Source organism: Aplysia californica, unplaced genomic scaffold (assembly GCF_000002075.1).
Source record: "Aplysia californica isolate F4 #8 unplaced genomic scaffold, AplCal3.0 scaffold00106, whole genome shotgun sequence".
NCBI lineage: Eukaryota > Metazoa > Mollusca > Gastropoda > Aplysiida > Aplysiidae > Aplysia > Aplysia californica.
The window spans coordinates 726,813-742,943 of record NW_004797376.1 but is presented as its reverse complement, the minus strand read 5'-3'; the positions used below and the strand labels follow the sequence as shown (position 1 = coordinate 742,943).

At 39.9% G+C, this 16,131-nt stretch overlaps 1 protein-coding gene across 1 annotated transcript in view; it reads right to left on the bottom strand.

Moving 5' to 3' along the window:
- Positions 1-713: 713 nt before the first annotated feature.
- LOC101858620 (poly(ADP-ribose) glycohydrolase) overlaps positions 714-16,131 on the bottom strand; it is a gene marked incomplete at its 5' end in the record, with an annotated part of 59,810 nt that continues 44,392 nt past the window's right edge. Inside the window, 7 exon segments of the mRNA XM_013080931.1 lie at positions 714-3,062; positions 5,907-6,035; positions 7,109-7,211; positions 9,294-9,402; positions 11,065-11,143; positions 12,158-12,305; positions 12,770-12,903. Coding sequence (XP_012936385.1) covers positions 2,950-3,062; positions 5,907-6,035; positions 7,109-7,211; positions 9,294-9,402; positions 11,065-11,143; positions 12,158-12,305; positions 12,770-12,903 — 815 coding nt within the window. The 3' untranslated portion in view covers positions 714-2,949.

Sequence of the window (16,131 nt, the reverse complement as noted above, 5' to 3'; positions counted from 1 at the left end):
TGTTCATTCATTAGAAGAAGAACTATCAAAATAGGTCTGCTAGTTTCGATGGAATGACCCACTTAAGGACGATTATGTCATTTTTAGTTTTAGCACCAAAAAAGGGCTCCGGCGTAGTGGGTTTATCTCCCTCGAGAAAAAGAATTAAGGAGGCAAGCTTTTAACCCTGCCTGTCAGGGCCCACCCTGGCTGAGAGGGATACAACATCCCAGCAGAAAGACCGAGATAAGAGAAATTTTCTCCCCATGCAGTAATCCAACTTGCGTCTCCTGCATACAACAGCAAAAAGCCTAACCACTACAGCAAAGACACCTGTATGGTGTTGATAGGGGTAAAAAGCATTTAGTCGGGGCCTTCAACAAACTGCAGGTGTGAGAGGTCCATTCATAAACAAACAAAACTGATGACACAACATAGCCCAGTGGAAAGGCATTTACAATCATCACAACACCTGATGTTATGTGTGGTGCTGAAGGATACTTTTCACCAGGAACTGCTAGACACAATAGCAACCCACAGATAAAAAAGGAAAACCATATCAGAGCTCCCACTTGAAAAAAGAAAAAGTTATACGTTGTGAGTGAATTGATGAGAGGAAATTGATCCAGAAGTGAGCCTTTTAAAACAGGGAAAAGCTGAAGATGCACTGAGTACCATTACAAATATTCAGTTACATGATAATTCTGAGAAGGGAATGAGCTAATAAACCAGTCTGACAATTTGAGTGATGCCTTTATTCACACTGCAGTAGCTATCTCAAGGATTGTCAAAACACTTACAAGACTAGGGCTGAAAAAGATGACTTGATCCATGTGTTAGCATCTCAACTGCACTCATTGTTCGTGGAAAAAAATGCAGAGGAATTGAAGTACATATATCAAGTAATCACAATAAGCTGAATAAGTTAAACAATGGCTATATTTTGCCATAAACACAACAGGTTTAAAAGTGGGAAAAAGAAAAAGATTAGAAGAAGGTAACCTCATCGCCTCAACTGTACTGACAAGATAAAACAAAAGCAACAATTTTGAGACTCTCTTTCAAACCTTTTTCTGTAAAGATTTAGAGTTCACTATTGTACACTTGCAAAGAAGCTCATTTCATGTCAAACAAAAAAGAAAATTTCATAAGACAGGGTACAATACCAATGAAAATCAGAATACTGCAATCATAGTCATAGTTCCAATACTCAAATCACATCACTCAAGTAATCAAGAAGCACTACACACAATGGAATGAGCGCAAAGATTATTTGAGTGGCTACGAACCCAAACACAACTGAACAAAAACAAAAACAAAAAACAAAGCAGCTTCAGTCAGAGCATGGTCAGTGCGGAACCGGCGTTCAAATAGGGAACCATTTGCTGAAAGCCTGCACAGTGCTCAAGGTGCTCAGAAAGAAATATTGGCCCAACCCTGGGCAGAGAGACCCAAAACTCTATGGGGACCTGGAGGTCCTGCTGCAAACAGCAGTGCAGTCTTCTCACTAAAGACTGGGATGTTCATTTAAAGATGAACAAGAACATGAAAAGCAGCTTCCATCCCTGGAAGGTGCCTTGCCGAACCACTCGAGATCTCATCAGCTCAGTTCAGTAATGTATATCACCTTATATAGGACACAACTTAAAACCCCCCACACAAAAAAGTGCTTATTAAGCCTGAGCTTCTTATCCATGAAATAAGAAAGATATTTCTTTTACTTTGGCTCTCTGGAAATATAATAGGCAACTTTTTAAAGGACCTGAACAACGCAATGAAATCCGGACATTGTCACTGTGAAAGAAAACGACTGCTCCTCGTTCCACTTGTAGGCCACGGTTTGGCCTTCCAAAGTCCAAAGTGGCAAACATTACATTCAGCCCGTGAGTTGTTTATATTCAGCCGGTGACTACTCACGGGAGAATTTCTCGTGTCAGGAGCCTAGAGAGAAGACAGAACTCAGGCGAGCTGGGCCCAGCGAGGAGGAACACAAAACTGGATCTAGATCTAATACAGGTTAGTGAAAACTTACACTTGAAAGATCTACATTTAAGACTTGATGAAAAATACATAAGTAGAGCATAAACCTTGATTTGTTTTGTTTTGAAGTGTTGGTGTTAGTGAACAATCCACCAACTAAGGGGACGGTGCTTGCCAATATATGATGACATATGGCAATTTATTGATTGCCCGTGTTTTAAATAGACATGTAAGAAACTGGTCACAGTAGAAACACTACACACAGTGCAAAAAAGGAATAATATTATCAGCGCCTTTCCAGGGCAGGGGGAGATAGAAACAACACAAGTTCATTAAATTAAAGCTGGAAAAACCAAAGGGGAAACAAAGTGGAAGTAGAAAAAAAGGAAAACAAGCATTAGCAGAAAGGGGGAAAAAGTCTGTAAAATTTAGTGTCTGATCACAGAGGGCGGGAAACTGAGGAGTATTTATGACAACGAACAAAGAGAATGAACAGGATATAACATAACCATTCAACAACTCTCCTTCCTCAGGACTGCCATCATCTTTGTTAACCTGACAGGTACACAAAAACAATAATGAAAGTTTAGGAGGTACATGACAAAGAAAACGATAATGAAAGGAGAGGACGTTCAGGCCTAAGAAAACGATAATGAAAGGAGAGGAGGCACATGACAAAGAAAACGATAATGAAAGGAGAGGACGTTCAGGCCTAGAAAACGATAATGAAAGGAGAGGAGGCACATGACAAAGAAAACGATAATGAAAGGAGAGGAGGCACATGACAAAGAAAACGATAATGAAAGGAGAGGAGGCACATGTCAAAGAAAACGATATGAAAGGAGAGGAGGCACATGTCAAAGAAAAAAGTAACGAAGGTGGTAGGACGTACATGACAAAGAACAATAATAATAAAGGTAACAACCCCCAAATTTGTCTCCTCACTGCAGACCCTAAACAGTGCTCTTGAAAACGAAGATGACCCACTTCCTAAACATCTTTCCATCCCAAACCAAACTCTGTCACGATGAACTTAAACAAGGATTTCTTATTGCCAAGCAGCTCTTGGTGGCGAAACTCTCTGATCTTGTTCAGGACGTCCACTGTTGAGAAGAAGACAGAAACAAGACACAGGTGAAAGTAACACTGAGCATATCTGTGAGGCCTACTGACAAACTGAGTTACTTCTCGTATTTTAGCCCTATGGACAAATAAGTCAAATTTAAAGGTTGAATTTGTAGAATTTATAGGTATATGTGTGTGCAGCTCAAGAAAGGTTTAAAAATGTACAATTTTAACCTTTGCACTGACTTTTGCAGAGATCTCCATAAGTAAGTGGATTGTGAGAAGTAACTTGTTCTGTCAGTACGCCTCACATCTTAGCCATAATAAGAGTTTTACGGCACTTGTAACATAATAAGGTCATACAAAGGCCGAAGATTAGAAGTGTTACAAGAGAGTAACAAACATGGAAAAAAGGAGGAGAGACAAGGTCGACAGATGATTGTTAGGATAGAAGGAGCAAACTATACCACAGCACCCGCCAACCAGTCGCACGCCTCACATTAGTTGAATCTTAATGAAGTTCCAAAACTTCTAGAAGATCTGCAGGTATAAGTGCGAGTTATGTAACACATGATATTCTGATATTCTTACACTAGCCCTTTCCTGAGGCTCTAGTTCCTCATTTTGAATTTCCATATGCCTATAACTTGATCCCTTTCGTCTGTCCGTGGTTAAGGCAAGAGAAAATCTAATCGCTCTGTTTAATCTTCTCAGACCTCTGCATACGGGTCTAAAAGTTGGATGACCAACAGAATCTAAAAGCAAATTCGTAAAAATCACTGCAAACTAAGGTTCCAACACGTTTTCTTTGATGTAAGCCTAAAGTGGGTAAAAAAAAAAATCACAGGGGACTTACAGCATAAACCTAAAACATTGAAAAGTTGATATATTTTCCTCAACACCACACTTTAACGCTCGCCTAACATACACGTTTCATGAGATGTGGTGAGTAATTTTCAATACTCAAGTGGAGCACGTGGAGACGTCTAGACAGCTGGGGGATGAAATCTACAAGCTTACACAGAAATGTGGGGGCAGGGTGGTGTCCTTGTCTCAAAATGAGCAATTTGTAGGCAAAGTTACTGTAAGCCATTTATTTTACTGATCTTGTGTTTGCATCCAAAGACCAGTTTTTAATATAGGACCCAAATAGAAAAACTTTCTTATTACTGGATCAATATATCTTTTTTTTTTTGTTTGGTCACAGGCCTGCAGAAGTGCATGGCAAAGTCTCATGGGTATACGAATAAATATGCTATAATTTTTTTAACGCGGACAGACGAAAGTGAACTGCAGTGGAATCCACTTATAATGAGTCCTGAAATAACGAGAAGTCTGTTATAAAGACACTATTCTAAAACCCGTTTTTTCCCTTCCTTATCTTTGTAAATGGTGTTCGTCCTTCCTGAGGGAAGAAGACCAGAAGACCTTCTTCATCATATCCGGGGGATGGGGTGGGTCCTCAGGTGGCTGATTAAGCCAATCTTCGCCTTGAAGGTCCTTGGGCAGTGAGGGCAAGTAGCGCTGTAAGGTCATGAATTGCGGGAGCACTGCTTGCACGGGACTTTCTTGTTGCGCGCTTGCTCTTCGCTGTTTCCAGACGCCATGATTCATACGCTGCCGCTCCCTTGCTGATGGCTCCACGTCAGGCTGCACGGTTTTGGGCTGTCGTTTCCTACGAGTTGTGGTCAATGCCGAAGTTTTTCAGAGAGGCCTTCAGGGTGTCTTTAAACCGCTTCTTCTGACCTCCATGGGAGTGTGCTCCAGTCTGAAGTTCTCCATATAGGATGTGATGAAGATGACTTGCGCATGTGTTGGATTAAAGTGAGGGAGAGTTGCGCATGGTCGTCAGCCTCACTCTCTCGTCCCGGCCCATCTATCTTTTTAAATAAAATACTACTATAACGCAATCAGACAAACGCACGAGTTGGTTATAACCGAATATTGCCGCTGCTGTGCACAGTACACTTACAGGCCATTTATTCATATGTAAAACATCGCCAGGTGAGAAACTTGTTGGTTATCTTGCGAAATAAAGAATGGGAGAGCCCACGTGTGCCAACAATAATGGCAGGATCGAAAGAGTGGAAAGAGTGTGGCAAGCACAGACAAACAGAACGCATCGTGTGATAGGTCAGCCTAATCTAAATTATATAGGCCTATCATGCGTCTTACTTCTCAGATGCGGGGACGAGAAGTCATAGTGCTGTACTGTGATGGACGGAGCAAATGTGTGACGTGGGCGGGGTGTGGTATGTTCCGATTGTGTGCAAGCAGACGGAATGCACCACAAGGTGTGGTGGGGTGGGGGACAACACAACGGGCGAGTTAGCCGAGAGAACTTTCTTTCTGATCGTCAACATTGCTAGCGCTAGAGAAAGAAACCTGATTCGACTTTTGATCAAGTGAGACTTAAAGGTCATGTTGAACCAAACCATCATCATCAGGGGAGATTACAAAAAGAAATAAACCGAACCAGACTCATAGATTAGGCCTACTTTACAGTTTCTTTTGAATTTATTACTGGATCCCTTATAACGAAAATCCTGCTGTAACGGACATTTGGCACCGGTCCCCTCTCTCTCGTTGTAACAGGATTCCCCTGTAGCTATAATGATCTTCCATTAACAAATATAGGCTACTTAATGTTTTAAGAACTTTTGTTCTGAGGTTGGAAAAACTGAACTCTTTTTACTATCAATTTAATTTTATTGTATTTTCACTCTAAAGAGTTTGTGAGTGTAACTTGACAGACAACTGAAATAGACTGCAATCTCTCATCTGTTTTACTTTTTACACCAAAGTGTTCGACAGTTCTCATTGCTCATCAGAGATAAAAATGCTGAAAGTTTCAAAGTTTTAAAAAGTTGTTGTAAAAATACCTGTAGAGAGTCCTTCACTGCATAGAACGTAGTTAATTTTGGCAATCTCATCACACAATGAATTATCGCCAAAGGTGAAATAGCACATCTCTCTCTTTGCATGGCTGGCAGCTATCATTTGGATCAAAGCTGAGCATAAAAGAGACGAAACAAGAAAATGAATTTGTGTCACGACACAGTGGAATCAGGTGCTCGTCAATTTTTGGGAATGTGGAATTATTAGTATCATTTTTAAGCTTGTCCGTTTGTCTAGTTCTCAATTAAATAAATACCAATCTATCTTGAATAGAAGTAAAGAAATTTGCGATTGAATGTGGTGGGTTCGCTTGTTTTCAGATGTAAAATTAGGGAGAAAATGGCCGCCAAAGTTCGGTGACTTCCACAGCTGAGATTCCTTGAAAACTGAAAATATACATATTCTGTGTAGTTAATCAACGTTTTGCCGTAAAATCCACACATAAATGTGCTTTTAAATGGACATATAAGGTGTTGAGCCAAAACAACAAAATTAGATAAAGATAACCATACAGACAAAAAAAATCCAATTTCTTCTAAGTCACTATTTTGACGAGCCCCTGGTTTCACCACAATGCTTCACACTTATGCTAGGATAGCAGAACTACACAAACAAAATGAGTTCTTACAACATACAGAATCCTTGTTATCAAAGAATAAAGTCTTTGTCCCCTACTCCACCTTGAACCCCCCATGATTTGTGCCTTATAAAGACTCAGATCTAAAAAAAACAAAAAAACTGAAGACTCTTGAATAAACTGTAATGGGTCATATTAAGAACAAAATGCATTTACTGATGATATGATAAAAATGCTGTTAAGAGCATTTGAAGATCTGTACTGAAGAGTACAATCAAACCTGCTGTCATGGCCACCTGTTAAAGACAATCACCTGTGCAAACAACCACTTCCCAATTGTACTTTTTCTATATATTTCAATGACGCTGTCCAAAACGCCCACCTACCTGAAACAACAGCTTTTCTTCTAGACAATGGGTGGCCATCATAGACAATTTCAACTGTACTCTCATAATTCAACATAGACTTTTCTCTTGAAAAATAAAAACAAAAACAAAATACAACATAATATACAAATAAAAACTATACATTCCTTTCAAGTGTACAGAAAAAACAGAGGGAGAAACATCTTTCCCCAAAAAGGCAGAAGACACAGATAAAACTAGTCACCTTTCAAATGCTTATCTCCTCCAAATGCCCCACAGCCCCAGTTCCCAGTGCAAACAGCAGGCAGATTGTCGTTGTGCTCAGGGTCAACAAAAGCGCAGAAGGCCTTAGAGAGAAACGGCATCAAGACATAATATCGTCAGTGTCGCAAGCAATTTACTTAAATCCAAAATTTGAGAATTTTGCCATTTTTACGTTGGTTGGAAAATGTTTACACACCTATACTGGCCAATCTAAGAGTCGAGGACTAAAACCTGACGAGTTGCCCAATATTAAGCTTGGAAAAAAAGTTTTACTATGAAATTATGTGGGCTGTAAAGCAGTTCTTCTGTATTTTTCTCAAAATGTCAAAAAGTGACATCCCCTGTTTTTTCCCTTGTGCTCTTTATATATGTATATATATATACAGTCGAACCTGCCCTGACGGCCACCTCTATAAGACGGCCACCAGCACAAATGGCCACTTTCCATTTCCTCCCTTGCATTTTTTCTGTATAATTTAACTGTGTCAAACGGGCACCTGTCCACCCGGCCTCGGCCACCATATTTTAACACACAACCCTATAACACCAAACAATAACAGTAACACCTGTCTTACATGGCCACCTAAGTGACCCTATTACGTTCTGTCATAAATTGTGCATTGGCCCCTGGCGTTGGGGGCGAGCTGTCATAATGCAATCACCTGTCCTTGTTAGGTAGTTCCTCCAGCCAATCATGTTGTGTAGGACCCTCCCATTGTTGACCAATTGGTAACAAATTTTCCGCTGCTGGTGAGGTAAACGTGTAATTCCTTATAACCCATAAACCCCTCCCAGAACTCATACACAAATCGTAAGTAAGATGAGTTGTCACTGTTTACCCAGTCTGTAACAAAGTAACAATGGACGTCAACATGAACTTGTGACAGAAGCGTCGCTCATTCTCCGAGTTGTGGCGACCCCTATGTTTGTTTTACCATAGCACTCAGTCCTCCTTGTCTGACACATTTCGTTATATTGTCACCCTTACACAAAAGCAGCAACAAAAGAAAAAAGAGAAAAAAAAACACACAAAAAACAGCGAAAACAACAACAACAACAACAATGCAGCCACCTTCAGTTGGGACCTCAGAAAGGAATGGTTTGTTTTCTTCATCTTGATCAGTCCTGCCTAAGACGACCACCTGTCTTATATAGCCACTTTTCTCCTTGACAATGGGTGGCCGTCTTACACAGGTTCGACTGCATATATTATACATATATATATATGTATATATGCTATATACAAAACAAAAAGTAACATTTTTCAGGAGAGAGAAAACATTGTTTCATTCTTTCAACAAACGAACCCACCTATATATTTTTTTTGGCTTTTTTTTTCAATATTTAGAAGTTCAATTTCGACAAAACGTTTTTCGAGCACATGCAACCCATACTACAGATTAAGAACTGATTTTTTGGGGATGTCTTAAATCTTGGGCTCAGTACATCTGAACAACTGGTCGACGACAGGTACATTAGGGGGGAAGCATGTACTCTGGCGGCTGATCAGAGTAGTTTTCATTTAATTTAACCCTTCCAGCCCCAGCCATTTTTGTGCACTCCCTAACCCCAGTCCCAGCCAACACAGCGGTATTTCAGAAAAAGAGGCTTGCATTCTCAAAAGTGATGTAGTATCTTTGTAATGAGGTTCAGATAATAACATATAACAATGTTTAAAGGTAAATGAACAAATGTTATGAAAAGTAGAGTCTAATTAGGTTTGTTAATTGCGAAAAATGCGCATTTTCGGTATCCCACAAAACTGAGAATATACGCTCTGGAGACGGTAGGAGGTACAGGCGCTGCTGAAAATATATGCGCATGGGGCTGGAAGGGTTAAGCTAAATTTTCTATGTAACAGTTGTAAAAGGTATTTATAAGAGTAAAATTATATTTTAAGGCAAAAGATAGAACCCCTATCAAAACACTGTAACAAGTCATTTAACAGATACTACAAAAGTAAACAAAAATCTTAGCGAGTGCAATATTGCAGTTTGCTCCTTTTTTCCTATTAAAATTCGCTTGTCCTTATCTCTCCTCCTTTTCTTTGTACGTTACTCTCAAGTAACACAATTTCTCATCTTCAGCACCAGTAAGACCTGATTGTGTTGCAAGTGCTGTAAAACTCATCCTGTTACTACTAAAACCAAAACAAATATCTCTACCTTGTGCAGTTCTCTATTGACCATATGCTCTGCAAACTGGTTGTCAGTCCTCTTGACCCGTACAGCATCCATAGCAACCACCTCTGTCCACAGTCTTCCCAAACAGTCTCTGAAATAGTAAACATGGGAGATTTCACCAACGCAACTCACTTAACACTGCCCGTTTTTGCAAAAAGTTCCAAGAATTGTTACCAGCTCATAGCAAATAACTACTTGGGCCTCTTTGAAAGCTACATTCATCATCACCATTGCCTTTCTCATCCTGGGTCAGGTTAAAGGCCATGAACAAACACTTTCCACCTTTCCCTATCCTGTGCCAGCCTCTTGATGTTATTCCATGTGTTCATTTGTTTGTTTGTATTGTTTAAAGTAAATAGAAGCACATTGACACAATAATGGTCATTTTGTGCGGGGAAAAGGTAAGACAGACAGACAGAAACAACAGAGAAGGAAAGTAAAGAAGTGGGACCTACCAGTGGCACCCTCCAACAGCCCACTCCATGTCTTCCCACTTTCCACTTTTCTGTGAAAGCTACATTAGCTTAAGGGGAGGAGCGACCTTTGATTTTGCCCATTTTGGGTCAGGCTATGCACATTGAGATCTTTCCTGATTTTTGAAGATCAACCAATTCTTTGCCTAAAAATAGCATGAAAACAATTGAGAAAGTCTTTAGAAGTCTATTCTCCTCGTGAATGGCCTATGAATACATGAGGGTGTGTTAATATAGTGAATTTTTACAATAATTCGTTTTCAGCAAAATGTCATTTATTTGCAGTTTTTTCCCCACTCCATCCTTAGTTTTCATCTTTTTTACATGAAACTTTCAGGAAAAATAGACGGCAAGGCTGCGAAAAAATAACACTTTTCCATTGGCAAGCGATTATGCAACCGAAATTTAGGAAAGGTTTTTTCCAATTTGGGAAAATTCTCTTTTTTTTTTTTTTCCTTTTGCACTTATTGAAAAAAACTCGCAGTCACGCTGATAGGGTCTCGTTCAGGTATACTCTCACCAAATTTGGTCAAATTTGCACAGAAAATAAGAAAGCCTTAGGGATTTGAAATTCATTGTTTATTTTCAAGATGGCGGCCGTTTCCATAGCAACCGCTGTAGCTATAGCAAAATAAAATTGCATACCAAAAGATTTTACTATGCCTAACTTATTTATATGTGTACTTAGATTTGATCTCGGGCAACAAACATAGAAAATGGTTCTCACGGGTCGCTCCTCCCGTTAAACTTAAAGACAATAAGTAAGCAATCCTTTTTTCTAATCTTGATACAAAAAAATGCACACCAGGTCTGTGGAGCTCTCCTCTTTCCTTTTTGTGTTCGTTCCTCTCTTGTAACACCTCTAATTTTCGGCACTTACATGACCTTATTGTGTTGCAAGTGCCATAAAATGCTCGCTAACACAGATCTCTGGAGGACAAAAAGAAAAAAAAATTGTATCAAAAGTCCAGAATAATGCCAGACACAAATGTGAAGCGTGCTGACAAAATGAGTTACTTCTTGGATTCAAACCCAAAAGAAATAGATACACCACGCTTATGGGTGAAATTTTTACAATTTATAATTATGAAATGATTAAAGGCATGTTATGCTTGAAGTATATGGCTCAGTTAAAAAGCTACAAATGTGACCCTAATGTCGACTTTTGGTCAATATCTCCATTTATGGATTGCGAGAAGTAACGCATTTGTCAGCACGCCTCACAAAAACTTCGAACACATCATCAGAAAAAAACAACAACCTGTCAAATCTTCCAATACCTTTCAGTTGTATCAACATGGTTTCCATTCCATTTGAAGCTGTCAGAATACCCAGCGTAATTACTGAATCGTTCACAACCTGAAACATAATTTACAGTGACATGTCAGTCATGGGAGCAATTTAAGTTTTAATAGAGGGTTTTACCCCGCTCGCAACTGCATAAGGTCAAACGAGCGCCAAGGGGTGGGTGTCAACAGAGAAGTCTTTACACTTTACAGGGAATCAGACTTACTCTGCTCACCTCTCTAGCTTCAACAGCACAAAGTTTGCTTCGACTATCAAGGCACCCCGGAAATAGCAGGTCATAAGAGTGTGACAAACATACAAAAGAAGTAGAGGAAAATGACAATAGTAAGGATTAGGGAAGAAAAAGCAGCAGTTCCCTGTTGCAGATCAGGCACAGTTATGAGCGTGACATGATGAATCAGCCCATTAAAAATTTCCTACTGTGCTTGAACGAGAAATGTCCCCCCTTTGGGAATGGCCTAAAGACACTACTACCCCATGGGGTAAGCAATCTAAGATCACTGGCAAAAGAATCAGACGCGTAATTATAAGATAACGGGAGGCAGGTTCAATTCTCAGTTGCCACGGAGAAGATGTTTTATTATGAGTGTTTACTTTACCATATTTCAAACAGTTGAACCTGTCCACAATGTTCACTTAAAATAATAATAATAGATTGCATTTACATGATACTCTATCCCAAACAAGAAAAACATATCATATTAAGAAGAAAACCAGTTCAACCGCGTGAGGAAAAATTTTCGAAGCCAGACACTTATACGTACACATAAGGACAACAGTGAAAACAAGTCACATCAGCACCTGCAAACACATTCCAGCTAAGACTTCCAGCAACTTCAGTGGTTTTATTTTCTAAAAATTAGGAAGAGAACTTTAAGTATTTGAAAGCAGGCTGTTTCTGCTACTAATACCGTTTTTACCATATTTTTCCACACCCTCCGTGTTCCAATTCTCAAATCCAGTTATAACAAGATGCAGCACAATTTAAAAAATCATCATTTCAAATCAAAGCATTCAATTGCTATACAAACTCACGACAGATAGCAATATTGATTCTCCACCAACCTTTCATAATCAAAATATCCCTGTCCTCTAAGACTTCGGTGAAAAGTCGAGAGAGAATCATCTCTGGACAGATCATGAAGCGAATTTCTTCCTGCACGCAGCCTCGACCCAGGACTCCTCCACCCACATACTTGTTGGCAAAGTCAGCCTTTTGGCGGGGGAGGGGGGTGGGGGGAGAAAATAAAATGCAACTTGTCAAGATCGCATATTAGTTTACTTTAAAAAATTTAATAAAAGTTTTACAGCACTTGCAACACAAATAGGTCATACAAGTGCCTAGGATTAGAAGTGGTACTAGAGAGTAACATACAAAGTAAAGGAGGAGAGAAAAGAAAACAAAAAATGTTTGGCAAGAAATAAGGGGCAAACCACACCCGAGCACCTGCCAACCACCCACCCAGACAGCAGAATCAGGACAAATAGCTTAAAGTGTTTTACAGATCCATTAACACCATTTAGATCATTTGGGAGGTCAGCACCTTTGACCCTCCTATCAGAGCTAACCCTAGCTGAGTGAGAACATCCTATCAACTGAAACTAAGAATCCAGAAGTAGAAATCAAAACATATAAAAAAAATAAACAAACAAACGATGTAATTCACGTATGACAACCTGCAGCATTCCACGTCCATCATCTTCTATGGTTCCATCACATGACACGTGCATCTTTGTAAAATCAACGCTGTCCTTCAGCCACAAAGTATTGTCCAAGGTCCGACGGTTGAAGGACAGTACTCCTGTGGGCACTGCAGAGATAACATTGATAATAATAATCAATTGCACGACCCTGCACATATCCCTACCAGATTGATTGACTCACGAAATGATACATTATTTGTCTCAGGTCCATAAAGCTGGGGTCCACCATTAGCTCAGTTGACATCAAACTGGGCCATGGTGTGGACAACACTGGTTTGATTCTCCTATGGCACTTTCTTGTGCTTGTGTTGTTTAACTCTTTTCTCAGAAGGGTGGTAAACCCACTATGCCAGGGTCCTCTTTGGGTACGAAATCTAAAAATTACATATATATGTCCACAAACTGATCATTTTAAAATCAAAACAAATAAATCTATTTGGATAGTTCTTCATCTAATGAAAGAACTAGAGGCAAAAGAGACCTGTTTTCAGCAATTGCCGAAAACTAATTTGACGTCGAAGTCATTGTAAAGGAATGTGCCTGAGCTGCTGCCAGCAGCTCACAAGCACATCAGTCCTGATGGCAATCCACTGGGAGCAGCTTGCCACAGATAAGGATTTAAGGAGTTTTCAAAGCTTTCCAACTACTCATTATCAGCCTCTTTCATCCTTATATTGGGCATACACTGCCAATAAGAGTTCTTCACCTATTTCTGTTCTGGGTAATCTCACCCTTCAGCCAGCTGTGCCCAATACGCCCAAGATCTGCCTCAAGATCTCACTCCCAGATGGATCTCAGCCTTCCTCTCTTTCTCTCACCAGTGAGAGACATTACATTCAAGGTTCTGCCTCTTAACATTTTATCTCCGGCAAGCTGCTGCAGTCGGATCCACTGTGCAGTTGAGCTACTGGCAGCGGCTTGGGCACTTTCCTTTACAATGACTTCGACATCATATTACTTTTCAGCAATTGCTGGAAACAGGTCTCATATACTGGAATTTCATTCATTAGATCAAGAACTATCGAAATAAGTTCACTTGTTTTGATTTCATGACCAATTAATGATGTGTAAATATATATATATATGTCAATTTTAGATTTCGTACCAAAAGATGGTCCCAGCATAGTACATTAACCCCCCTCAGAGATAATGAGTCAAATAACCTCAAAGTGTTCTAAAGGTTGTTAAATCAATACATACTATACCATTACTCTTTACCTCCAGAAGAGGTTTTCCCACTATGCCGGATCCCTCTTTTGGTACAAATCCTGAGAGTGACATATACATCACTAAATTGGTTATTGAATCAAAATACACAAACCTATTTTGTTGGTTCTTCATCTAACAAAGAAACTCCCTGTAAGAGAGACCTATTTTCAGCAACTGAAAATTAATATAAAGTCATCGTCATAACTGAATGTGCCTGAGCCAGTGGAAGCAGATCATCAGCATAGCAGTTCAAACTGCAGCAGCTAGCCGAAAATAAAGAGTTAAAGCAAGAGTTTACATTTTTATCGGATTCATAAGACTTCAAGTTTCGCAAACGGAGGAGTGAATAATCTCAAACTCTACTTCTGTTTACATTGACCAGCTAGTGGCAGAAAAGTCAGGCAGCAGAATTAAACTTCTAAAAACTACAACTACTTCAACTAAACGTCATTTTATGTCATTGTCATTGTAGACGTTCTATACCCCTTTCAATACTGTGACATTATTTAAGAAGAAGGACCTCCAAATTTTAACATCCATCTCCCGTAGGACCAAGCTAAATGGGTGCAGAGCCTTAAAAACGTAAAAACACCCCTTTGTGGATTCAAAACAAGGCCATCCACTTCATAGTCTAGCACATATGTTTCCGAGAGTCAGGATAAAAACAAAAACATTGTACATATTTATTGCCCCTGGGCAGGATCTTAAAATTCATGCAAAATATGAGGTCCCAGCGAATCGATCGAGCCTTCCTTTTGAGGAGGAACAGCACAGACAGGGATAAACCCACACTTGTTTACTATTTAGACTCTTATGGTTCAATTCAAACATACGCACTACTACGTAGTCTTTGCACTCAATATGTTGAGAGAGAAAGAGAGAAAGAAACAGAGAGAGAAAGAAACAGAGAGAGAGAGAGAGAGAGAGAGAGATAGAGAGAGATAGAGAGAGGGAGGGAGAAAGAGAAAGAGAGAGAGAGAGAAAGAGAAAGAGAGAGAGAGAGAGAGAGAGAGAGAGAGAGAGAGAGAGAGAGAGAGAGAGAGAGAGAGAGAGAGAGAGAGAGGGGGGGGGAGGCAGAGAAAGTTAAAGGCAGGGAAGAGGTGGGGGGGAGAGGGAAAGGGAGAGAGAGGGGGAGAGAAAGAGAGAAAGAGATGAAAAGGAAGACAGAAACAGGGTGTCCAGCAATATTTCCGGAAAAAATTTACTACCTGGAACAAAAATTTACTACCCAGCAAATAAAGCCCCACACCAGCTCGAAAAAGGGATTAATTTTCGCGATCAATAACATATATTATTATTACATAATATATGGAACGAAAAGAACGCACAACAAAGTCCAGTCGACAAAATGGAGGATAGACAGCAGACGATCGCAAGCTTGCTCGCCGCTAGATTTAGTTTTAGTAAGGTTTTTACAGCGCTCGCAACTGCATAGGTCATATGAGCGTCAAGGGGTGGATGTCAACAGAGAAGCCCAAACGGGGAATCAAACTTCGACTATCAAGGCATCCCCGGAAATAGTAGTTCACAAGAGAGACAAACATACAAAAGAAGTAGAGGAAAATGACGATAGTAAAGAAGAGGACAGAGAAAGTAGCAGTTCCCCTATGTTGGTCCAGTACAGTATGAGCATGACATTGATAAATCAGCCCATATTTAGAATTCTACTGTGCATGTTAAAATCCTCCCTTTGGGAATGGCCTAAAGATGATTCAGTCAGTAGCACTGCCCTGGTGGTGGTGGGAGGGGGAGGGGGGGTACGGGTAGATTTAGACCTAATGTGTACACATAGAGTGACTGCCAAACCGGCTTCTCAATTTTCCAGGGGGTATTCCACTTTCCAAGGCCATGTTACACAACAACACACACACACACGTAAAATATATCCAGTCAACAACATGTCGGTGTCGCATTGGGGCCTTGTTTGACTTAAGTATTTCAGTCTCTTATAGGGGCCTATTTTCCTTTCATTATTATTTTTTAAATTTTTTTATAATGAATCCTGATTTGAGCCTTTGGAGGGGCCTTGAACAAGAATTTCTACTGTCAAGAACCAGTCTGGATGTCATGACTCATTTTATGAACGTGAAAGACAAAAATTATTGCTCAAACTAAAAGTAGAGCAA